The sequence below is a fragment of the Malaclemys terrapin genome, chromosome 1 (genome assembly GCF_027887155.1).
Source record: "Malaclemys terrapin pileata isolate rMalTer1 chromosome 1, rMalTer1.hap1, whole genome shotgun sequence".
Lineage (NCBI taxonomy): Eukaryota > Metazoa > Chordata > Testudines > Emydidae > Malaclemys > Malaclemys terrapin.
In genome coordinates, this window is record NC_071505.1 from 90,858,325 (window position 1) to 90,884,395 (window position 26,071).

At 50.9% G+C, this 26,071-nt stretch overlaps 1 protein-coding gene across 2 annotated transcripts in view; it reads right to left on the minus strand.

Annotated features, from left to right (window-relative positions):
• Positions 1-19: 19 nt before the first annotated feature.
• Positions 20-26,071, minus strand: part of CSDC2 (cold shock domain containing C2) — a 29,792-nt gene continuing 3,740 nt past the window's right edge. The window contains exons 1-4 of one of the 2 annotated variants that reach the window (XM_054030708.1): positions 22,157-22,297; positions 6,772-7,037; positions 4,988-5,110; positions 20-4,119 (exon numbers count right to left, since the gene is read on the minus strand). In XM_054030708.1, coding sequence (XP_053886683.1) covers positions 3,957-4,119; positions 4,988-5,110; positions 6,772-6,947 — 462 coding nt within the window. In that variant the 5' untranslated portion in view covers positions 6,948-7,037; positions 22,157-22,297 and the 3' untranslated portion in view covers positions 20-3,956. Of the gene's footprint in view, positions 4,120-4,987; positions 5,111-6,771; positions 7,038-22,156; positions 22,298-26,071 lie in introns of those variants that run through there. The other variant, XM_054030718.1, reaches the window with a different exon arrangement.

A 26,071-nucleotide genomic window follows, 5' to 3' on the forward strand; every position in this document is an offset into this window, starting at 1 on the left:
GGCAGGACTCATGGGAAAGTCACTTTGAATGGTTTATTGCCAGTGTTACAGAAGTCGACACAAGGTCAGACAGGCGGGAACCACGCCAGAGTTGTAAAAAACACAAAAAACACTTCTAAGTTTTTAGTTTACTTCCAAAAGAACCAAAGAGTTAGTCGTGGCCAAGCCAGCTGCCCATTCCAGGCGGGATGCAAGAGGGAGCTGCAGTTTCTGGCATTTGTTACTCCACGGGGAGGAGACATGGGTTGCTGCTGCTGCTGTTTAACCAAAGAACAGCAGTGAGGATGTGGTGGAGCTACCTCAGTATTCAGAACAGAGCTTTCAGTGAGGAAGAGGGAATAACCTGGTCCCCTGATTAGTTTGTCCTCAAGGGCTGAGGCAAGTGTTGGATGAAATGAGCAGACTACAGCATTCCTTCCTCCACCTCTCTCTCTCTCACACACACACACACACACACACACACACACCCTCCCCCCCCCCCTCACAGCCCAGTGGGTTCCAAAGGGTGTTAAGCCCTGTTATGAATCACTCTAGGATAGGCCAGATCCCACTCCCAACAGCACCAATACAAGTTTTGCCATTGACTTCAGAAGGCTGGGGCTCCAACAACCCCCAGTCTTTGAACAGTTCAGCTTCAGCGGGGGAGTAGTGAGGCTCTGGTGACTCACAAGGACTTCCCACTTTGCTCCCGGTAGTGTAACACTGCACCCATAGAATAGCAGTGGCACAGCCTGAACCCATTTGGATAGGGGGCAAAAGGAGGGCTGGTGTACCAAGCAGACTTGATGGGCCACCGATCTCACCAGTTACCTCAGCTATGCATGGATACTGGGCCAGGCTCCAAAGCATATCAGGGTCAGGCATTTTAGGCTTCAGCATAGTCCTGGCAGGATGGTGTCCCCTCTCTGAGTTACGGCAGAACTCACACTCCCATGGTAATAGAAGCAAGAGAGGGGCAAACACTACCCTCTAACCACCATATAAAGCCACTTGACAGCACTGCCTCCTAACATGGGTGCTGCTCATGCATGTGTGCTTTTGCTCTCTGGACCAGGCAGCCCATACACTCCACCCGAGGGCATCCTACCACTCAGCAAAACTGACTTTGCCCCCCCACGCCACCATTGTTGCTGTGCCTGGGCAATGTCCACTCAGCTCGAGCAGCTTAACCCTTAGGATGTTGGCATTTTCCAGAGGACCATCCCAAATAAGTCCTCAGGAGGACATGTTCAGTTACAGAGTCTCCAAAGGGTTAATTCAGGTCGAGGAGCAGATAGTATCAGTGTGCACGGAGCTGCAGCCCTGCCCATAATATGCAAACCCATGCCAGCCACGCCCTGCACACAGAGCCCCTCCCCACTCCTGACCAGCTGCATTGGGAGATTTGCCTACTCAGGATATTTATAGGAAGACCAGAAATTAAGTTTGTGTTGTAGCAGTGACCCTATATGCTCCAGGGGGAGGTGCCTGGAGAGACCCATGTAGTCTGGAGGAAGCAGTAACTGTGGAGGCACACCTAGGCAGCTGAATTCCCACCATGAACTGCATAGCCAACTAAACTGCTACCCCTGAGAACATACTGCTACCTATGCCCTTCCTCCATCTCCCTCACTTCCCGCCCCACAGCCAGCAACACAAACATACATAAAGGGAATTTACATTAGCAAGAGGGGAGGGGAGCTGTAGCCCAAAACTCATGTCAGCTCCATCCAAAGAAAAGTGCTTCTTCACCTGCAACACCTCTAAACACAGCAGAAGTGCAGAGAGATCTTCAACCCCAGGTCTCTGGCCATGCAGCAGCATAGAGCAGTAGCTACCAGCCCAGACCTCTGCTCTGCTATCCATCTATTATCAGTGCAATAAATCACTGGGTGGGGGTTGAACATAGCAGGGCTTTTCCATCTGCAGCATCTATGGTGCTATGTGTGATCAGGATATTAAGAGTTCCTTCTTCAACCATCAAGCCTAAGTCAACCCCTGGCACAATCCTCCCTATCCTGTCCCAGGAGAGTGACCTGTACATACAGCACACCATAGCAACCACAGCAATTATGCCATGGAAATCCACAGGGTCACAGAGAGACAGAGAGAGAGAGTTGCCAAAACAACTAGGACACTTAAAGACAGGAGCAAACCATGGGCATTTGTGTGTGTGAGAGATGGGGGAGCAGGAACCAGAATGTACCACGCTTGAGGAAACGTGAGATGAGTGCCTCCTAAAAAAGAAAAATCTTACATTTTGCATTTGCAAAGATTTATTATATTAAATTGCTTAAATAAGTTAATCAACTTAATCTAAAGCAGGAAACTATTTATCCAGCTGTGTAGCTGGTGAGGACCACTCTTGAGGATTAAAGACAGCATCTAGCCTACAATTTGGTGAGTCTGCATGACTGGACAGCACATCAGTAACTAGAGTCTAGATTTATTCCCATTGCCTTCTTGGTTCGTTATGCTCTTTCCTGGTCTCTCTCTCCTCTCTCACACACAAAACAATAATCACCACACCAACAAAGCACAGGCCTCAAAATGGGTAGGACTGGGGGAGAACCAACTTCATCATCCCAATGGGGAAATGGAGGCTGAGAGATGAAGGCTCAGAAAAGCATCTACTGAGACACCAAGGCCCTGATTTGTGGACGTGCCATGCACACACAACTCCAGATGAAGTGATTGGGAACTGTGCATGCTCAGCACCTCTGAGCATCAGATCCAAGATGATTCGAAGTGGGCCACTGAAATCTGAAGCACCAAGAAATAAGAATCCGAGATCCCTTCTGAGCCTGTTCCCCAAGTGACTTGCCCGAAGCCCCACCGTGAGTTTATACAGACTAGAGCCGAAGTCTCCTGGTGCTCTGGACAGGAAGAGGTTTTCAAAGCTAACCTCATTGTTTTTAGGACATCTTCCTCCACACTAGTGAGATTTGGCAAATCTCAATCACATGTGTGGGGATCTGAGGGAAGGGTTTGGGGGAGAGAGAGACTTAATTCATATTTTAAAAGACTCCCCTGTCCCCCTGCACAGTGGTACATTCCATTGCCTTAAAAAAAAAAAAAAAAAAACAGCCCCCTGGTATATTATTACTCCCTAGGCTCAGGATGCCAGTATTTGGGGGAAATTAAAGAGAGAGGCGGCAAAGGGGGTGCAAATGAGCCTCACTAGAGCAGTGGCCAGATCCAGAGCCCATGGAGCACAGCTGCTCAGAGCCAAGAGGCAGGTGTATGAAATGACCTGGGGGAGGTACATGCCATTTTGCCTCTTTTCTCCCCTCACTGGCTGGACGGGAGGGGGAATAAATTCCATCTCTTGCCAGGTGAGAGAGTCCCAGGAAAGACTCTAGATCACCTAACTGGAGCTTTCAATCTACATGCTTCTTTAAGACTCTGTGGGGCTGCCCTACCCCTCAAATGATGAGTGCCTCCTTGCCCACTCTCTCCGGGGATATTGCTGCCCACCCCTCATTCCCCCTGGCTCTCCTTAGCGCCTGCTTTGGGGGAGTTAGGGGGCTGGAACACTGGCTGTCCTGGCCCCCTGCATGGGCGATCTGGAGCTTCCTGAAGGAGTTGGGATCAGGGAAGAGTGGTGAGTTTGGATCGCATAGGCAGCGGGATAAACTTGACATCAACTCCTGCTGGGTTCACACCTCTCCTCTCCCAACACAAAGCAGGGGTTTCTGCACATGTCCCTGAGGAGAGACTACACGAGCTCATGACATGTAGGAAAGTGGGAATCCGCCCCAAAGCAGCTCTGCCTCTCCCTCCGCCCCCAAGAAGACACGGTTACAAACAAGAATGTAATCTTATAAAAGACACAGAATGGATACGGCTATATGTCACTTTGCAAACAATAAATGTGATCCCGCCCCTCTCCCCCCCAAGCCATCTGTCTCAGACTTAGTCACCACCCCCCACCCTGCCTCCAGACTGAGCCGACCCATGTAGACTCCACCCAAAGCCTAGGAGCCGATTATTTGGCCAGACCACGTCTCGTGCTTTGTGTGCGGGGCCAGGTTGGTGAGCACCACCTCCACAGCCTGGAACTTCTGGTTCTTGGGTGGAATGGGGCAAATTTTGTATGTGACCTCGTCTCCTTCCATGGGGACATACTCCCCCTCGATGCTGGAAGAGAGGAAGACATGGCAGATCGTTAGGGGCTGAAACGAGACATAAGCCAAAAAAAATAATCAGGAACTAATGATGTCCTTGGTCACAGGCTGCTCTTGGGGAAGTGGGGACAAATGCTTCATTCCTGAAGACCTGACATCAAGTGTGCCCTTTCTATAGGGATGGGCAGAGCTGCAGTGATAGCCCTTCCTCTCCCTGGCTACAGGATGATGCCATGAGGGGCTCTGGCACCAGGCTGAGTCCCGCTATCTGGGGTCCTTCAGTAGGGCAAAAGCAAGCTCACACCTGTGGCATTCAGGCCCCTGACTCCCTGGGCCCCTTTGGAAATCCCAGCCTTAGTGAATGTTTTGCTGCGGTAGGACACAGGATTCAGACTCCTGGAGAAGGTTTTATCCCCAGAACAGGTACTGCCCAGCCAGCAGCAGCCTGTGCACTTCACCGCCACACACTATGCCTCCAACCTAGAGAGCCCAGTTCTTGAAAGGGGCAGGGCAAAGTAGAGTCCTCCCGTCCCTCCCCCCGGAGATTTTGGCCAGTCCTAGGCCTCCATAACCAATCTCATCAGCTAGCCCTCGTGCCTCAGTTAACACCCATCATCAAAGCTATTTGTGTGATGTGAACGCATCTCCACAACAAACATACCTGAGATCTCCCTGGCCCCTCTAGCCCAAACTCACTTCTCACAGGCCCCAAACAGCCATTAAGTGGCAACAATTTCTGGTCATTCCCATCTATTGTTACCAGTGACCTCCAAGTTAAAGGATCCTGTCCCATTCGCAGTCCCCTCAGACATCCAGTCCTCCCAGACCTAGCAATGCCCTCAAGGTGAAAGGCTCTATATCCCACTCCCCACAGAACTCACTCAGACACGTGTACAAATATGTCCTCTGTGCCGTTCTCTGGAGTGATGAAGCCGTGGCCCTGGGAGCGTGAGAACTGCTTACAGACACCCTTGAAGACAGGGCCAGCAGAGGCACGAGCCGTCCTAGAGAAGGAGAGAGGAGTGGGGAAGAGGTGAAGTAGTCTCACAGTTGGCACCTCAAGAGACACCATTGGGCAGTGCCACTTAAAGGAGCCAGACCAATCAGTCTCACCACATCTTTAGTCCAGGAGAGGGTTGTGTCACCACTTTTCTAAACAACATGGTGTCCCTTACCATTAGGATCATGGTCTTGTGTTCCCAGGACCACTGAACTGGCAGTCCAGGGGGTAATGAGTATCTTTTATATATTCCATCTGCCAAGAAGCTAGATACTAAAGTGACTGGTGCTCTTAATACCAGAGTTAGAACCGCACACTGGGGATAAAGAAGAGAGTTTGTTTGAAAGTGTCAGTTGTTTACAGGGTCTTCTGGTTGCCATGGACACCACTCAGTTTAGCAGGACAGACACTGTTAATCACGTTCTCGCTGAAGATCAAGGTTGCAATTACAATCAGGAGGCAGATTTTTAGGGCCCTCTCATCTGCCAGAAGTGGCTTTCCACAACAGACAATCCAAAACCCAGCCAGACCCAGGTATTACTGGCGCTGCAGCGGAGAGGTAGTGGGTGGAAGAGGAAAAGCTTGGGTCAGAAATCAGGCAGCTATTTACAAAATTAACAGACCATAGCCAGTCAATAGCCTCCCTTCGAGGGGGGCAGGTAGATCAGTCACTACGCGACTGAAAGGGCTGGGCCACCTATGTCACACAGAGCACTTCTCTCAACCTCTGCTCCATGTGCTGCACACAGGGGGCCTCAGCCACACACTCACCATGTCAGGTGGCCACCACCTAGGGAGGCAGCAGCCCAGGGTGCCACAGCGGCACCACTGGAATAGCACTCTGAGTGCCAATCACCCACCAAAGTGCCAGTCCCAGACAGCTCTTCACCAGCCCTGGAGCATCTGCCTATCTGCTCCCCCACTCCTGCTAAGGGGCAACTCCCATTTTTATTCAGTTGAGGGGGAGGGGTATGTGGGGGAGGGGTCCTTGGCAGCCTAGAATCCTTTGCATCTGTTACCTCAAGACCTCCTTTCAACCATCACTAACTAGTGCAGAGGGTTCAAGGAGGGAGGGGGCCTGAAGTTAGATGCACCTGCCATGTGCTTTTGAGTGGGTACCGCTACCTCTGTTTAGAGGAGGAGATGACAGTAGGGAACCAGTTGGGTGGGTGGAAGTAAGGGAGCTATTTGTGGAGGCCTCAGATCCCCTCCTTGCCTAGGGCACCCGGGGACACGGGTTTGAGTTTGCTCACCATGAGCATTGTTGGGGTGTAACAATACATGCACACGTACCCCTTCGCAGAGACCACAGGGCAAGTGCCAGCTCAGTTACACATAAGCTGTTCCCCCATCTGCAGCACACACTCAAAAACACACTCTTCACAGCCGTGCCTCCCCTGGCTTCCTAGTCCTTGTGTGTATGCATCATTCAGGTCAGCACAGCTCTGGGAATACCTGCTTGTCTGTGAGCTACTGTGGTTGAACCAGCAAAGGGAGACCGCCCCAGTGGGTGTCTGGGTGTGATCACCACACAAACAGCAGCTACAATCTCTCCCATTGCTCCCCCACATTGGAGCTGTTCACAAGATTTTTATACTCTGCCCTATTGCCCCTTGTGCAGTGACCACCCCGTCCGACCCTCAGCAGCATAAGCCAGATACTTACGCAGAGTATGTTCTGGTTCTTTTGGTGGGGAGGGGGCTGGGCAGGTCCCGGAGGAGAAGATTGCCCCGCTCCCAGATCCGACTTCCCTCCCGGTGAAAGGGGAAGGTGGGCCAGACAGGCGACTTCGGGGAGTGGAGGGTTGGGACTGTCGGAGGGGTGGTTGGGTCTGACGACATGGCGTGGCTGGCAGGATGATCCGTCTTTTGGAGGGGAAAGTGGCAACAGGAAGGAGAGAGCGAGTTCACAGTTTTGGCTCTTACTTCAACCTATTGTACAAAGCAGAGAAAGAGACGGTCTAACATACAGGGAACCGACTGTGTGCTCTGCAGCCAATTGCCCCCCTCTCTCTCATTGCATCCTATCTCATAGGATGAACAGGGCCAGGCCTGGCCAGTGCTTGAGCTGGAGATCAGCAAGGAGAAGCTGGGTGCTGTAGAGGTGATGTTGGCAACATGGTAGGTGGTGGTGTTCCCTGTGAGTCTGTACAGACCCCAAAGCCCCAGTGCGCTGTAACAGCATGGAGGTGCAGGCAGGGTGGGAATGGGTCGCAGACCTGGGGACAAGGGTGCTGGTTGTTTTTGAAATCAAGCTGGGTCACAGTGGGGCATGCTTTAAGCACAGCTTTTTACAAAAGCTCCTGTGTCATATCGCTCCTGCAGCCGCCAGATTGGGCTCCACACCCCCACAGATGCAAGCACAACCCACTCATCACCCCCCCCACTATCGCCCGTTCCCTCTGGAACCCACACTGTTCTCACAAGAGGGGAGGGCAAAGGAGAAAGTGGAAAGCAGCCATCGGCTCTGGGTAGTCCCAAATCCTCTTCTGCTCCTGTGAGCAATAGGATGGTCATGGCTCCACCCCCCTCCCTCCCTGCAGCATCCAGCCTGGGAAGGGGCAGAGGGGACCCTGTTCCCACCCCTCACTGGCCTGGGAAAGGAGATAAAGAACCCCAGGAGCTGCAGGAGGAGCAGGGGTGAGGCTGGGGACAGAATTGGTGGGGCCAGAATCACTTGCTGGGCAGGTGAATGGACACATATGGGGGTGATGAGACCCCCTACATACGTTTGTCAGATCACTTAAGCACTGGGTACAGTTTGTAATCCAAGGTGTGTGTGGGGGAAAAATCAAGGTAATCTCTCCCCCCTTCCCCCTCTTGTGGTTAGAAAATATCCGTCTGTGGCTGCTGCTGCAGTGACCCATGTCCTTGGAGAGATGGGCCCCATCCAGAAAGCGACTAGGCTAGATAGAGCTGCAAGACCTGCCGCTGGCTGCCCATTTGACTCAATTTTATTGACTTTGCTGTCGTCTTGAGGGACCCGTCTCCAATCCCTTTACTGCTGAGAGTCAGAGCTGCAGGAGGGATCAAAACCTTGTTACTTCTGCTTGAAGGAACCTTCAGATATTCTCTATGTAGGGGCTGGGGAGGAATTTTCCCGACAACTTGCCTGGTGAATTTAGGAGGATTTATCTCCACTACCTCCATTGCAATGAATGTGAGCTGTGCAGCTAAATCCCATAGCAGGCTTTGAAAATTTCATCCTATAGAACAGAGCTACTGGTAACTCCCACTGGTTAGACATACGGGGTGGGACTTTTCACATGTGGTTTAGGGCAGGGCTATGCTAGAAACTTTTGCAGGTATAGTAAATTCAGTTGGGGTTGGATTTTTGTGTGACATTTCTATACCAGCAAAAGGCCTAGTGTAGCAGTGGTTGTACCAGCATAAAAGTTGGTAGTAAATATTAGCTTTATGATTTATAGTGTTAAACTCTCATCATTGTTATATGCTAACCAAAGTCCTTTTTATGTCGTGAATCAAAATATTTAGTGCCTTATATCTACTGAAATGGAAAAGTACTTGGTCCTTCAATTGAACCTAATGGGTGAAGGAAACACTGAATTCAGTAATGGAATGTGTATAATCTTTTACCCTGACCTTACTAATATAGCCAGACACCCAGGAAAGGAACCCCTCAAAACTAATGAAAGGTACTTACAGAAGTATGTTATAATAAATAAGACTGGGTAATTTGTAAGGAATTCTTATGATCTAATTATGTTCTCTGAGCAATAAGAGGTACTTGTGATTGCAAATGTTTTCTGTAAGGGGTGAAATAATGACCCACTGAAAGGTGTTTTTAACTCATTAAGAACTGCCAGTTACCATAGCTGTCAGTAATAATGACACTGCTCTACAGCCAAAATGCTTCTGAAATAAATGTAGTCAAACTTTACTAATTCTGGGTCACTGAGAACGAAAATGATGCTGAAAATTGTTGATTGGCTCTAGTTTTCAAGATATATACTGACCCAATAGCATACGACCCTTGACTTGGGAATGGTGGAGGATAAGTGAGTGATAAAGGGAAGGGATCTCAATTTAAACTAGAAATGACTAAAATACATCTTTGACTGGATCTATGAATAAATCTATGACTGGGTTTGGACAGTACTTGCTTTTTAGGCAAAACAATGAATGATGCAATCTGAAGCTGGTATTGCGTCATACATGATATGAATTGCATCATGTTATTCCTAGAAGTCATGGATGATGCAATCATAACAAAGCTTACATCACTCTGCTGAACAAATTGCCCTATATCAGCTCTAGAAATCATACAGTGTCGTGCTCTCTTATTTGTCAGTGTTTGATTTTGCAAAGGGACACATTTCTGTTTAGCCAAAGTGCGCAGAGATTCCTCGTACTTGTGTGAGCAGTGCAGATAACTTCTGCTATGTTTGTGGTGAAGTGACTTTTTGCATCACAAAAGCGCAGTATAACCACTATGGTTAAGAAAGCCTATCACCTTTATTTTGGCTGCAAAATTGGAGATCAGGACAAGAGGTGGGCCCCACACATATGCTGCAACACTTGTGCAACAAATCTTCGCCAGTGGTTGAACAGGAAAAGGAAATCTATGCCTTTTGCAGTGCCAATGATTTGGAGAGAGCCAACAGATCATACCAGCAATTGTTACTTCTGCATGGTGCCTCCAGTTGGGAAAGGTGTGTCAAAGAAGAAAAAGTGGACTGTGCATTATCCAAACATTCCATCAGCTATACGCCCAGTATCCCACAGAGAAGGACTGCCGGTTCCTGATGCACCAGAATCATTCTCACTTGAGTCAGACGAGGAAGAGGATGAAACTTCTGGTCCTGAACCATCAATGTCACAGGACCCCCATTTTCTCCCATCCTCCTCGTCTGAACCACACCTCATAAGACAAGGTGAACTGAATGACCTTGTCAGGGATTTGGAACTACCCAAGAGTAAGGCAGAGCTGTTGGGCTCCAGACTACAGCAGTGGAATCTCCTGGCAGGTGATGTTAGGGTTTCCATGTTCTGTGACCGTCAAAAGGATCTTGTCCCATTCTTCTTCATGGAAGGTGATCTTGTAGCCTGCAACAACATCGATGGTGTGATGGCAGCCCTCAACATCATTCACGCTCCAGATGAGTGGAGACTGTTCATTGATTCATCGAAGACTAGTCTTAAAGCTGTTTTACTGCATAATGGCAATGTTTTGCCATCAATTCCAGTTGGTCATGCAGTCCATATGAAGGAAACCTATGACAACATGAAACAACTTTTGAGGTGCATAAACTATGACCAACATCAGTGGCAGCTTTGTGGCGATTTGAAGGTTGTTGCTCTCTTGCTTGATCTGCAGACTGGATACACAAAGTACTGCTGTTTTCTCTGCGAATGGGATAGTTGTGCAAGAGATTCCCACTACATGAAGAAAGACTGGCCACTCCGACAGTCATTGGAGCCTGGGAGGAAAAGTGTTCAGCATCCACCACTTGTTGAATCAAGGAAGATTTTGTTACCACCCTTATACATCAAGCTGGGTCTGATGAAGAACTTTGTCAAGGCCATTGACAAAACACAAGCAGCTTTCAAGTACCTCCGTGGAAAATGTCCAAGGTTAAGTGAAGCTAAGATAAAGGAAGATGTCTCAGTTGGTCCTCAGATTCGTGAACTTCTTCGAGATGATGCATTTGCCCATGCACTGCGTGGCAAGGAAAAGACAGCATGGAAAGCCTTCCAGGTAGTGGCAATAAATTTTCTCGGAAACAACAAGGCAGACAACTACAGGTTGTTGGTGGAAAACCTCCTCAAGGCATACAAAAGCCTTGGTTACAACATGTCACTAAAGATACATTTTTTGCACGCTCATCTAGATTTTTTTCCATCGAACGGCGGAGCAGTGAGCGACGAGCACGGCGAGCGATTTCACCAGGACATTGCAACAGTGGAGAAACGCTATCAGGGCAAATGGAGCCCATTAATGCTTGCAGACTATTGCTGGACAGTGACAAGAGATGCTCCATTTAATGAATACAAGAGACAAGCCAAGAAGCGCCGAGTAGACACTGAATAGGACTAAACTATGTACATAATAGTTTTTTGCCTTTTGTTTCATAATAAATTTTATTTATATAACCCTTTTGCTGATTTTTAAAGTGTTACATAAACAGGACAGGTGAAATATTATCATGTAAAGCAACCATAAACACATGAAAAGACCTAGGTTTACAATTTATGATTAAAACTCTACTATCTACACAATATACATAGACATAAAATGTAAAAACGTAAATATCTTAGAAACAGTAGCCAGTTGTTTTAATTGTCATATTTGACTTCAGCACATCAAAATACATAATAAATAGCACATTTTATCTCTGAAGCAGACAACTTCTCAAAAATTGTAGACCAGTGTGACCAGATCAGAAAGCCCTTTAGTCTAACTCAGTCATGGAACCTGGGACAGCCATGACAGAAATGCCATAAGTAAATAGGTAAGATAAGGTATCAAAAGCAAAACAGGGTGAAACTAATCATGGAAAGTATTTTTCCCTCCAAAAAGGCATTTCTTTGTCTCACACCATATAAAGGGACAGAGGTTTGGGGAGTTAGATTGGGAATGAACGCTGCCAGCATTCTAGCAGGTACAGAGGAAGGGCCCAAACTACCTTCTCCACACCATTTACAGGGTGTGGGAAGACATGTTTTCTTTCTGTATCCTGTGCGGTGCTGTATGAATCTTTGATTAAATAATTCCATTGGAGCCAGTTATTCTGACATTTTCCATTGTTATTACATTCCAACACACCACAAACTACTTTTATCAGTGTAGCTTATTTTGCTTTGGGAACCAGTATAAGTTCTGCTGGCAAAAACACTCCTTTGCCAATTTAAGCTGCATCCACCCCAGGAGATACCAACACACCTTTTCTAGTGAAGACCTAGCCTAAGGAGCACAACTCCCATTGGTTTTCAGTGGGTGTTGAGTATCCAAATCTCTTTGGCCCTTTTGAAACTCTCTCCCATTGTTTTCTAAATCCCACGAGTAGATTTGAGAGGTCAGTATGGACACAATGTCCCCCTACCCCCCAGTCTCTGCTGGGATCTAGGTGCTACTGGAATATGAATAAGAGTTTCTATACTAGCATTCAGAAATGTATCTGCCGTTGGAGGAAACAAACCCTTATCCTCCCTCCCAACCCATCTCCGTAAGCTTTGTGAACATCAAGACATGTAGAATGGGCCAACTCAAAATTAGCCAAAGGAAAGTGAACCCCATGGAAGCTGTTCTATTGAATAGAATCGTCTCAGTTTTTGTCTTGTCATCCCAGATTCACGCTGTGCCTCACAAACTGGAATTGACGTCGACTACATTGTTGTCACCACCTCTTTCTTTTAACGGTCTTCTCCATTTCCGTTGCCTTCCCACTTAATCTCCTATAGCTAAGCTAATCATCTCAAGTTATTTTTTCCCCAGACCAGAAAGAAAAAGAGCTAGAACGGTATCTAGTGATGGTTCTGTAAGCTGAGGTACCCGTGCCCCATCCTTCCTCTTCTACCAGGGGCTTACCCAGACACTTTCCAGATGCTGGAAAGCCCTGGAGGGACCCCTCAAGGATACTCAGGCAATAGAAAGTCACAATGCAGTTGTGGAACCCCCATCACTGGAGGTGTTTAAGAACAGGCTGGGCAAACACCTGGCGGGGTGATCTAGGTTTCCTTGGTCCTGCCTCAGCGCAGGGCGCTGGACTAGATGACCTTTCAAGGTCCCTTCCAGCCCTACATTTCTGTGATTCTATGCCTTTTCGAGGGAAACGTGCTGCAGAGTGACTATTCACCAGACTCCCCACTCAGCCTGGCCATGCCCACGCACATAACATCTTCACTGAGCCAGAGAGAGTCCAACTTTTAAAGAAACCCATCAGTTTATTGCTTTAGAAAAGTTGTGCTTGTCCTGGGACTTGGCAATAGCACATTGACCTGCCTGTCGCTTAACCTCCCTGTGCCTCCATTTCCCCTCTTACCCTTTGCCTCAGCCATTTACATTGTAAATTCTTCAGGACAAGGACTCTGTGCTGCTGTACAGTGTCTAGCACAACTGAGCCCCCCCATCTCAATCAGGGCACTAGATGCTAACATAACGCTAACGCTAACAATTAATTTTGATTTGAACCACAGAGCAGAAGTGGATATTGAGAGTTGACTCAACACCCGGATGCCCTTTTTTGGGAGCACAGAGTTTGTTTCCCAATCCACCTTGCACGGATGGAAGAAGTAGTTTCTCTCTCTAGTTTCCCATTGTAAAGGTTTCCATGCAGATTTTAAGCTCTTCTGTGCCTGCTGATGTCAGGTGGCTCTTCAGAAAGACGTAGGATCTGGACAAACTGGAGAAACGGTCTGAAGTAAATAGGATGAAATTCGATAAGGACAAATGCAAAGTACTCCATTTAGGAAAGAACAATCAGTTGCACACATACAAAATGGGAAATGACTGCCTAGGAAGGAGTACTGCGGAAAGGGATCTGGGGGTCAAAGAGGACCACAAGCTAAATATGAGTCAACAGTGCAACGCTGTTGCAAAACAAAAAACAAAAAACAAACATCATTCTGGGATATATTAGCAGGAGTATTGTAAGTAAGACACGAGAAGTCATTCTTCCACTCTACTCTGCACTGATTAGGCCTCAACTGGCATATTGTGGCCAGTTCTGGGTGCCACATTTCAGGAAAGATGTGGACAAACTGGAGAAAGTCCAGAGAAGAGCAACAAAAATGATGAAAGGTCTAGAAAACGTGACCTATGAGGGAAGATTGAAAAAAATTGGGTTTGTTTAGTCTGGAAAAGAGAAGACAAGACAGAGAGGGCACATGATAACAGTTTTCAAATACATAAAAGGTTGTTACAAGGAGGAGGGAGAAAAATTGTTCTTCTTAACCTCTGAGGATAGCACAAGAAGCAATGGGCTTAAATTGCAGCAAGGGCGGTTTAGGTTTGACACTAGGAAAAACTTCCTTACTGTCAGGATGGTTAAGCACTGGAATAAATTGCCTAGGGAGGTTGTGAAATCTCCGTCATTGGGGATTTTTAAGAGCAGGTTGGACAAACACCTGTCAGGAATGGTCTAGATAATACTTAGTCCTCCCTTGAGTGCAGGGGACTGGACTAGATGGCCTCTCAAGGTCCCTTCCAGTTCTATGATTCTATATATGCAGGAATGCCAACCCCACACATTCAAAAATCAGGAATTGTGAGATTGGCATAATAGGAGATGTTTAAAAATTGAGGGGGGGGGGGGGGGAGGACCTTCTGTTTTTAGAACCTTTAGGGTTCATGTTCTCAAGCTTCTATCTGCTGCCACGAAGGCTAGAAAGTCTCACGTAATAAAGCTAGGGCTTTAAGACAGACAGCAAATTCAGAGAGACAAGCAATTAAATTGCAAGAGTTGGCAACACTCAGGTGCCGGACTTTACGCTAAAAATGAGAAATCAGATACTGTTGTGGGCGATCTGGCCTCAGCTGAAATCAGAATCAGAGCCATTATCACAGGGGTGGGCAAACTATGGCCCGGGGGCCGCTTTCAGCCCCCCAGATGTTTTAATCTAGCCCTCGAGCTCCTGCTGGGGAGCAGGGTCTGGGGCTTGCCTCATTCTGCATGGCTCCCAGAAGCAGCGGCATGTCCCCCCTCTGGCTACTATGTGTAGGGGCAGCCAGGGGGCTCTGTATGCTGCCCTGGACCCAAGCACTGCTCCCACAGCTCCCATTGGCTGGGAACCACAGCCAATGGGAGCTGCAGGGGCGGCGCCTGCAGATAGGGCAGCGTGCAGAGCCGCTTGGCCGCGCCTCTGCATAGGAGCCAGAGGGGCAGGGATATGCCACTGCTTCTGGGAGCTGTTTGAGCTAAGCGCTGCCCAGAGCCTGGGCCCATAGGTGCCGACTCCATGGGTGCTCCAGTGCTGGCTCCCCACTGCACCCCCCTGCCCCAGCTCACTTCCACCTCTGCCTCCTCCTCCCCTCCTGAGCACGACATGTGGCTGCTTTTTTCCCCCCCTCACTCCCACCGCTTGCCACTGCAAAACAGCTGTTTCACGTGACAAGCCTGGAAGGAGGGGGAGTACGGCGCACTCAGGGGATGAGGCAGGGCCGGGATGAGTATTTGGGGAGGGATCCAATAGGGGCAGGGAGGGAGCAGGATTAGGGCAGGGTTTTGGGAAGGGGTTGGAATGGGGGCGGGACAGGGGTGGAGTCAGGGCAGGGCAGGGCCGGGCCAGGGGTGGCGCGCGATCACCCACTGGCGCCATGAGAAGCTGGCACCTGTGCCTGCACCCCGATGCACTCCTGCACCCCAACCCCTGGCCCCAGCCCTGATCCCCCTCTGAATCCCTCGGTCCCAGCCCAGAGCACCCTCCTGCACCCCAAACCCACCCCAGAGCCCCCAGCCGGAGCCCTCACCCCCTCCCACACCCCAAACCCCAATTTTGTGAGCATTCATGGCCTGTCATACAATTTCCATACCCAGATGTGGCCCTCAGGCCAAAAAGTTTGCCCACCCCTGCATTATCAGAATCCCAGAGCTAGTTGTTTACTCATTTTGAAGTCACCATGGGAGTGTGATCTCAACTGTTTTTGGCACTTGGCCCAGTTGCACAGTAATGCTAGCTCTGATGGCGCAAGAGGCATTTAGAGAGGTTATTTTTTGTACATTGCTATCCTGTTGGGCAATTCAGTGGCCTCTATTTGATGTGTATATGTGATGTCACCAGGAGGCAGCTGTTGTGGATGCATCACTTTGGGGGTTGTTTTGTTTTTAAGCTGCATTCACTTTAAGATGTGGGGAGAGCTCACCACTTCCCAAATGGAGGGGTGTCCTGGGCAAATCCCAATGGTAGTTGCAGTTGGAGCTGGGGTTTATTTCACACCTCAGACTGTTCTATGACTCTGCATTTAAACCACTGCCATGGTCCAGTTCAAAGGCCTTTGCACTGCAGCAGCGAATGAGTGACTCCTAGGCCTCTGGTGCGGCAGACCCCTTCAGAGGTAGCAGCTGTATGGATATGCCAGAGATGAATGTATTAGCTTTATCTAATCACATGCCTGAAGTCATCCCAAACAGAACTTAACTGGCACCAGCTAGGATAAAAGTGACCATGCCCTCATGCAGTGCGGGTAAGTGGATTTCCAGGACATGCTCCACATGAGTAGCTGTCCAACATAGAATCATAGAACTGGAAGGGACCTCAAGAGGTCTTCTAGTCCAGTCTCCTGCACTTGTGGCAGGACTAATTATTTAGACCATTCCTGACAGGTGTTTGTTCAACCTGCTCTTAAAAATCCCCAATGATGGAGATTCCACAACCTCCCTAATAGGCAATTTATTCCAATGCTTAACCACCCTGACAGTTAGGAAGTTTTTCCTAATGTCCAACCTGAACCTCCCTTGCTGCAATTTAAACCCATTGCTTCTTGTTCTGGTTAACTTCTGAGGATAGGACAATTTTTCCTTTCTCTTCCTTGTAAGAGCTTTACACATACTTGAAAACTTATCATGTCCCCTCTCAGTCTTCTTTTCCAGACTAAACAAACCCAATTTTTTGTCAATCTTCCCTCATAGGTCATGTTTTCTAGACCTTTAATCATTTTTGTTGCTTTTCTCTGGACTTTCTCCAATTTGTCCACATCCTTCCTGAAATGTGGCGCCCAGAACTGGACACAATACTCCAACTCCACTCTGATTAGGCCTCAACAGAACGTAAGAATTACTTCGCGTATCTTGCTTACAACACTCCTGCTAATACATCCCAGAATGGTGTTTGCTTTTTTTGCAACTGTATAACACTGTTGACTCGTGGTCCACTATGACCCCCAGATCTCTTTCCACAGTACTTCTTCCTAGGCAGTCATTTCCCATTTTGAATGTGTACAACTGATTGTTCCTTCCTAAGTGAAGTACTTTGCATTTGTCCTTATTGAATTTCATCCTATTTACTCCAGACCATTTCTCCAGTTTGTCCAGATCATTTTGAATGTTAATCCTATCCTCCAAAGCACTTGCACCATGCTGTGGGCATGGGAAGCAGGGCAGTTGTACAGAGGCTGCGAACGTGATGCTGTCAGGTTCCAGAAGGAAAAGTAACTTTTGTCTAGGGGAGGGGTGAGAGAAAGATACCCGCTGCCTTGGTGGGGCTCATGGGTAGATGCGGTTTGCGTGTGTTGGGGAACGAAGCTTTGAAAGGCTATCTGAGCTCCATGCCCCCAGTTTGTAATTAAACCACCAGCATCACCTCCAGCTGGGCTCATTTAACACCCCAGGAAAGCCAGAGATCTGAAATTCAGTTCCAAACTCGTGCGTAGCCTCCTGAGATAGGAACAGAGTCCTTGGTGCACGGATAAAGAGGTCCCCTCCCCTCCACTCTGAAAAGAGAAGGTGCGGAGGGATTTGGGGAAGTTTTCTAGGTCAGTTCCAGTTTCAGGAAGAAAGAAGCCGAGTCGAGCAGACTCCCACCCTCCTCCCACAGGTTTTGTTTTCTCTGCAAGTTGCTGAGCCCAGAACGCTGCCAGCATTCATCCTGGCTCTGCCCCAGACGACACCTGTATCCATGCCTTAACCACTTCCCATCTGCACAACTGCCATTGCCACTTGTGATCCCCCCAAACCCTTTACTCAGCTTCCCTGGGTCCTCAATACTGAGGCCATGCTGCTCTCATTCTAGGAAGTGGGCCTGGTCTATGCTAGGAGCACTTTCCCAATATACCAGCAAAGTGCTTCTAACGTGGGCACCGCTGTACTGGCAAAGCTGTGCTTTCACTGGTATAGCCACATTGACAAGAGAGGCTTTTGCCAGCACAGCTATGACAGGCAGAGATCACAACTCATCATCACTCCCACCCTCTTTGGTGGCTTCCTCGCCATGTTCCTAACCACTTCAAACCATCCTTGGGTCCTTCCCTGGCTTCCTAGCTATCCCCCCACCCCTTCCACCTAGTCAGTGTGCAGCAGAGAGACAACAAAGTTCCAAATGGCCACAAATTTGCTATCCTGTCCCTTCTCCCAGCCCCATCCACCTTTCCTGCCTCCTACCATTCTCCTCTCACTGGAACCAGACTGGCTCACATCATAGCATGGGGGGAGGGGGGAAGAGGGGGACTTTTTTGACCGTTTGTAGAATGTCATCTACTTCCACTGAAATGAAACGTCAGGATTAGGTAACTTCTTGCAGCATCACTCCAAAGATTGCACCAGAGCCCTCTGGCTCCTACATTCGGCAGAGGGGACTATTTCCACTTCCTTCTCCCCTATGGGGAAGCAGCAGTTGCTACAAAATGGTGCTGTACAGCCTCCTCTGGCCCGCTCCATTCTAAGAGCTGCAGGACACACACAGAGACCCAAGAGCACACCAGTTCTGAAACCGGATCAGATCTGGATTTAGCCCGACAGCCGGATTAAGCCAGCAGCACTACAGAGGTGCATCTAGGGCCCCCAGTTTCTGGAGTCACATGATTACATCAGCAGGGCAGCTTTTTGTAAATAAGAGTTTCTAGCCCTTATGGTTGGTTATGCTTGGGTCACATTTAGCAATCTAAAGCCATCTGCTGGAGTCTGCAGCCAGCCTGGAACAGTGGCTCTGAGAGGTGTGAACTGCCCCTGGCTTCTTATCTGGCTCTGGAAGAACCCTGCTAACATCACCCCCAATAAGGGATTATGGGTATGACAGGGAAGAGTGTAAGGGGCCCTGCCCTTTCACCCAAGCAGGTAGATCCTAGTTGCTGAGTTAAGTACTAGGGGGATCCCAGTCTGCCACCCCTGCTTCTCCAGAGGGCAGAGAAGACAGAATCCCTGCTGTCCACTGAAGGGTGGGGAAGAAGAGGCCCCATATTGCTGCCCCTGTCTCTCTGGGAAGGGAGTGGGGGTCCTCCTGCCATCACCAATCCAAGTGGGGGTGAAGCCACAGGGACAGAGATCCGAGAGGCCCCGTGGCCTGGGGCTATCAGGGCACAATACCTTACTTAGGGTTACCATAATCCAGCAATCAAAAAAGAGGACGGGAGGAGCCCCGCCCCTGTCCTGCCCTAGTCCCCCCCCATCCTGCCCTAGCCCCGCCCCTGCCCCTCCCCCCCTCAGAACCCCCAACCCTCCCCCCACTCCTTGTCCCCTGACTGCCCCCTCCTGGGACCCCTTCCCTTAACTGCCCCCCAGGACTCCACCCCCTACCTAAGCCTCCCTGCCTCTTGTCCCCTGACTGCCCCCTCCTGAGACCCTCCCCCCATCCTAACTGGCCCCCTAGGACTCTACCCCCTACCTGTACCCTGATTGCCCCAACCCTTATCCACACCCCCACCCCCAGACAGACCCCTGGGACTCCCATGCCCCATCCAACCACTCCCCACCCCCTGACAGCCCCCCCCAGAACTCCCAACCCATCTAAACCCCTCTGCTCCCTGTCCCGACAGCTCCGATCCCTCTCCCCACTCCTGCCCCCTGACAGCCCCCCCCAGAACTCCCAACCCCCCCTTGTCCCCTGACTGCCCCCTCCTAAAACACCTGCTCCTAACTGCCCTCCAGAACCCCACCCCCTACCTAAGCCTCCCTGTTCCTTGTCCCCTAACTTAGGGTTACCATTCGTCCGGATTCCCCCGGACATGTCCGGCTTTTTAAGCTAAAAATAGCGTCTGGGGGGAATTTGTAAATGTCCGGACTTCCCCCCCATGCAGAGCACGCGCGGCTAACAGTGCTGCTGGCCGGTGTCACTTACTTCGGGCTCCGACACTCAGCCAGAGAGGGCTCCTCCTCCTCCCTCCCTCCCTCCCTGCATCGCAGATCGGCTCCGGCAGTCTGGAGCTCCTCCCCCGCTGCTGCCCAGCGGCTCAGGCAGTTTCTGAGCAAGTTCACCAGACATTAGGTGAAGAAAGGCCAACAACAAGTGGGGCAGGGGGTGGGAGAAGGGGCAGGGAGGTTCTGGAGGGGGCAGTCAAGAGATGGGGGGGGGTCAGGAGTTTGGGGGGGGCTTTCTGGGGGTGGGGGTGTGGATAAGGTTTTGGGCAGTCAGGGTACAGGTAGGGGGTAGGGTCCTGGGGGGCATTTGGGGGGGGGGTCTTAGGAGGGGGCAGTTAGGTAGGGTTACCATATCTAATAAATAAAAAAAAAGAGGACCCTCCACAGGCCCTGGCCCCGCCCATTTCCCCACCCCTAGCCCCGCCTCAACTCCACCCCAACTCCGCCCCCTCCTCCCTCCCACTCCCAGCCAGGGGGAAAGGGCTGCCCCAGCGCTACCGGCTTCAGGGTTTGCTAGGCAGCCCCCAGACCCTGCGCCCCCAGCCGGTGCTTCCCCAGCGCAGCTGGAGCCCGGGAGGGGAAGCGCCCAGCCAGGGGCGCAGGGTCTGGAGGCTGCCCGGCAAACCGTGAAGCCAGTAGCGCTCGGGCTTTGGGCAGCCCCTATGCCTCCGGACCCTGCGCCCCCAGCCGGGCACTTCCCCTCCCGGGCTCCGGCGGCGCAGGGTCCGGAGGCAAGGGGCTGCCCAAAGCCGGTAGTGCTCGGGCAGCCCGGCTCTTAAACAGAGCCGAAGAGTCAGGGAGGAGCAGAGCCGCCATTTTCCCGGACATGTTCGGCTTTTTGGCAATTCCCCCCGGATGGGGGTTTGACTGCCGAAAAGCCAGACATGTCCGGGAAAAAGAGGACGTATGGTAACCCTATGTTATTCGAATTTTTTAAGCCACGCTCCTGCTTTGAGCACTTGGGGTAGTAGCATTGGAGTAGTATCCTGTATAGCCACAGAACAGATACAGTGTGGGGAGCGGCACTGCTGGCTTCCCGACCCACACGGAGCAGGCCTTCCTCGTGATTTGGGGTAGAGGAGAGGTCTGTCTCCATGCTCAGTTTTGGCCCTGTTCATGGCAATGGGAGCAGGACTCATCCCTCAATCTCTGGCCTCTTTGCTCAAATAGTCAAGAAGGGAGCTAAGTGTGTTGGGGGCTCTTTATAACAAGGACCCCTGTCTGCTAGGAAATTCGCTGACACCCCCTCCAACCCACCACAAGTCTTTACACATGGACCATAGAACAGTCAGCAGCTTTGAGTCACTGCCAGTTCAGGGGTCACTTGAGCCAACAGCTGAGAAGCAACAGGCTGGGTGTCATATCAGTCCCCTCAGCCATCCAGGCCTGCAGGACATGTGACCTGCTCTTTGGGCAGCAGAGGCAGAAACAGCCGTGTGCTGGAAAAGGCTACGTCACGGAGAGGACGTGTGCAGCCCCAACAAAGCACCTTCCCTGCCTGCCCTAATCCCTGCAGGAAGCAAGGCAGTGCAGTAATCAAGGCTGAAATAGTGTTGTGCACATACAGACAACACCCTCCACCCTCTGCTAGTCAGGCACACCTCAAGCATGCCGGGACCAGAACTAACTGGAGGCAGGTGCAGGGACTGGGTGCACACACACCCCCTCCAAAGTCCCTCAGTGCAAGAAGCAGCCCCATGGGGGATGTCAGACTAAATGAAGGACCTTTGAGTGCCACAAGATCTCCCCCAATGGGAGATCACTCAGATCAGTCTGAAATAAACTAATGGCTCCTGCCCCACCCTGCCCTTCTTCTGGCATCTGAATTCTAACAATGTCTGAGGGCTCCCTCCGCCCCCACACTCAGATCCTGCCCTCAGACTCGGGAAGAGGTGGGGAGGGGAGATCAGAAGAGCAAGCTGGATTTCCCCTGGGATGTACAGTGATCTCCAAGAATTGGCTTGTCTCTCATTGCTGGATAATGGCACTTCATTACTTTGTACCACAGACCAGCTTAGACAGCTCGCCTCAGAACTGTCCCTGAGCTCTCATTTGGACGGTCTGTGCCCTCCAGTGACCCACTCCCATTGAGGGCTTGCCCTCTCCTTGCCAAGAGTCTCACAGGGGTGCCATCAAATTGTCTATCAGACACTTATACTTGGAGACTCCATCCCTAAGGGAGTCTGCAAACAAGCCTCACTGGATGATCCTCTTTGTCCCTAGACTTTAAGCCAACACCTGCCTTTCTCCCCCCCCCCCTCGACCCCAGCTTCCAGATCAGCCCCCACAGCAGTGATTTCTCACCTCCTCTGCCTCTGCCAGGCTCTTGCTGGATCCAAGGGTCAATCCCCCAGGCTGGTTTGTGCCCCAGCAACAGCGTTGCCTCTCTCCTGTCTGCTCCCGTGGCCTTGGACGGCCCCTCCACCCTTCCTATGTGTGCTCCCCTCCCCTTCCACACGCAGCACTGAGCACAGATCTGGCAGAGGGACTGCTTCCTATCTCTGTGAAACACCACCCAGCGTGCTGCAAAACAACACAGAAGGCTGAAGGAGGGGAATCCGTGCCAACCCCCCAGCCGCACCGCTGCGTGACACAGCCAGGGATTGCTGCCACCTAACACGCAGTGAGGCGGGGGCTGGGGACTCAAGAGACAGGCTCCAAAATGGACCAGACCACAGTAGAAGCCTGCTCACCTCTGCCCCAGTCTTTTACAAAGGACGGGAAGCCAGGGCTCTGGTCACTGGTGGTCATTACAGATCCCAGGGCACGTCTCAAAATTAGGGTTGTTCACAATAAGATCCTGGCCAGACTCCAAATCAGATAATATTCTGTTGGCCCAACCCCATCTCCTGTGGGTTCTAATTGTCACTCCCCCGCCTAAGACATTGTTGGATTGTCACTGGCAGTCACACTCCTCAAGCCACGCAACGCCCACCCCGATAGAATGACAAAGCTTAACATTTATCTAAAGCCAATCTCTGTATATTCCGCCTGCTCGGCATTTGGGATTATTGTAGCATCATTTCCCTTTGCTACATTTGCTCAAATATTGGCATTTGAAACTAAAGGGATCATCTTCCCCACCGCCCAAGTCTCTTCCTCTCCCTTGGGGGTCCCACCTTCTCCGCCTTCCCCCAGTCAATCCTGGAGGGCAGTCAGTCACCCAACACAACGCCTGTAACATCACGACCACTTCTGTGGCCGTGAGAGAGGAACATCACAAGCAAGCTCCGGCAGAAGGAGAAGCCAAGTGTTGGGGAGGAAAAAAATCTCATTCCAAAAGACACAAATATCTGCATTAGCCGGGAAGGAAACACAGGAAGTTGCTGGCAGAGCCAACGCTGTTTTCGATTAGCATCTCCCACCTGTTCCTTGACGCCTCGTCATGCGACACTTCAATCTCTGCGTTGTCACTTCTTTGGGATTCTTCAGTAGTTTCATGAGGCCGTGGGGCAGACCCATGACAACCAGGACTCTCCCATGCAACCTTCTTGTCCCTGGCCTAGGTGGATGGGCTGAAGGGACATTTTGTAAGAACAAGGAAGAGCCACTGGAGGCAGAGATTGAGGCCGTCGCAGAAAGAGCCACACAGGCAGCTGATGGGATGTAAAGTAGCGCTCAGCAGCCCCCTGGCATTCTACAGCTGCTACTCCCGGAGGAATTCTGTGCCAAGATATTAAAAATTCTGTGCACGGTATTTTAAAATTTGGCAAAGTTCTGCATGTTTTATTTGTCAAAACAACAATATAATCGTGCAAGTTTCAATTATTTTGATAATTTATTTCTAAATACCTGTCAGCAAGTACATCTGTAACAACACAAGAGATTCAGGAAATGTTTTTTGACAAGTAGATTCCCTACTAGGCCTATTCATACAGAACTCTGGGTAATAACTCATTTAAACTCCAGTACAGAACCACATTTCCCGCATCCCTCAGAAGCAGTGTAAAGGCTTGGAAGTCAGGGATAACGGAGGAGCGGAGGGAGAGGCAAGTAATTGCTGGGAAGGAGCCTGGGTGTGAACTTACAGGGTTGTTGGATATGGGTGGGAGAAATAAGGAACAGTTTTTTTGGGGGGGGGGCGGGGAGGGCTTGTTAGGGAGCCTCCACTGTGAAGATGCTGGCTGACCCCTAGCCTCTCCTATTCAGTCAGGCACATCTGCATCTGGGCAGCAGGTGACCAGCCTGCTCGGGGAGGCTAGCCCCCACCCAAGGCCTCGCTCCTCCTGCCTGAGACCCTGCCAGAGCCCCCCCACCTCCCACCCCTGAGTGCCAGGTAGCATGTGACCACCCCTCCAAGCCCCAGAGGGCCCCAGCCCCATGGGTCCCTGCACCCTCATTCAGGCCCCACCCCAGTCTGTTCCCCCCCCCCCTTGGTGCTCAAACATAGGTGCTGAAGCACCCCCTGGCTTGAAGAGGTTTCCATCATATACAGGGTTTACAGTTTGATTCAATGGCTCTCAGCTCTTCCCCCCCCCCGCCCACACACACACACACAGTACAAATTGTTCCAGCACCACTGCCCCTACTAGCCCTTCTGAACCCCAGTCTGTGACTCCCCAGCAGCCCCATGTGCCCCATGCTGTCTGTCCCCCCCCCCCCCCCAGGCTCAGTGGTTTGAGCATTGTCCTGCTAAACCCAGGGTTTTGAGCTCAATCCTTGAGGGGGCCATTTAGGGATCTGGGGCAAAAATCTGTCTGGGGATTGGTCCTGCTTTGAGCAGGGGGTTGGACTAGATGACCTCCTGAGGTCCCTTCCAACCCTGACATTCTATATCCTGTGCCTCCTGACCTGGCCCCATGAGCAGGGCACTGTGAGGAAGGCAACCTCTTCTTTCCCCTATCCACAGCTGGGACTGGCCGGGGAGTGACTGCTCTCTGTTCTGGTGCCACAGCAGCCCCTGGTGGGTGAAAGGCATAATTACAGCACCTCTCCAGCAGAATGTATTTTCTGTGGGGAAAAAAGTTCTGCATGGCACATGAATTCTGCGCACACACAGAATTCCCCCAGGCGTAATCTGCCAACAGAGTTGACACGTAACTCGATGATGGGAGGGAGCACAATTTCAAGGTGGGGGCGGGGGGGGGGCATGTGACCACCCCACCCATTGCCTCTGGGCTAAGGAGCAGCAGGAGAATCAGGAGCACCAGGGCAGCGGGGAGCATCTCATTGGAGCCTGCCTCCAGAGGCAGGGCTGGACTCCTTCAGGGAGAGGCAAAAAATGCATCTGGGTGCAGCTCAGAGCTGTGCTGCCTGCCCTACCTGGGGAGTGCCCAGCCATGCAGAGGCAGTCTGGCAAGGAGGGATGCCAGGCAGCCAGCCAGTGTCCTGTGCAGCTCCCACCAACTTCCAATCCACCAGCTCCTGAGATTGGCCCTGGTGTCTTGCTAGTCAAATAGCAACACTGACGGGGCCCAAAGGGCATCACCTAGTCCAGCCTTCCCACCACTAGAGATTGCATCTCAGGGTCTCCTTTTGAGGAGTGTGTGTGTTTGGCAGGGCTGAGGTGGGAATACCAGGTATGATTACATTACACCTCATCTGCAATTACATATGGTGTTCCCCGTACATTCCCAAATCCACAGGGCAGCATCCAGCTTCACACAGCAGTGCCATGAAGCTAATGCCCATTGGCCCATTCAAGTGCCCCGAATTTATTTCAGGCACCACTGATGCCAAGACACCTCATGACAACAGTCCTAGTATTTGTCTTGTGGGCATCACAAGCAGGGAAGGGACCCTCCTTTCCACATCCATCTCTGCTGCAAGGGAGCAATCCACACTCTCTGAAACAGAGAGACAGGAGAGCCCTCCCCCATTCCAGAGACCCGTTAAGGGTCCCAAGACATGGGATAGTCTGCTCAAAAGTCAGGCAGCGTGGAAACCTTAGCACAATGGGTCACTATGGGATAGTCATACTGACGGCAACCTAATCTGAAGCCTCCAGGGCCGGCTCCAGGCACCAGCTTACCAAGCAGGTGCTTGGGGTGGCCACACCAGAGAGGGGCGGCATGTCCGGCTCTTTGGCGGCAATTCGGCAGCTCGGAGCGAAGGACCTCCTGCCGAAGTGCCGCAGATCGCGATCACGGCTTTTTTGTTTGTTTGTTTTTTGTTTTGTGGAGGGGGGGGGGGCTGCTTGGGGCAGCAAAAGCCCTGGAGCTGGCCCTGGAAGCCTCACCACAAACAAAGGAAAGGAGGAAATTAAAGCCATGGCAAAGA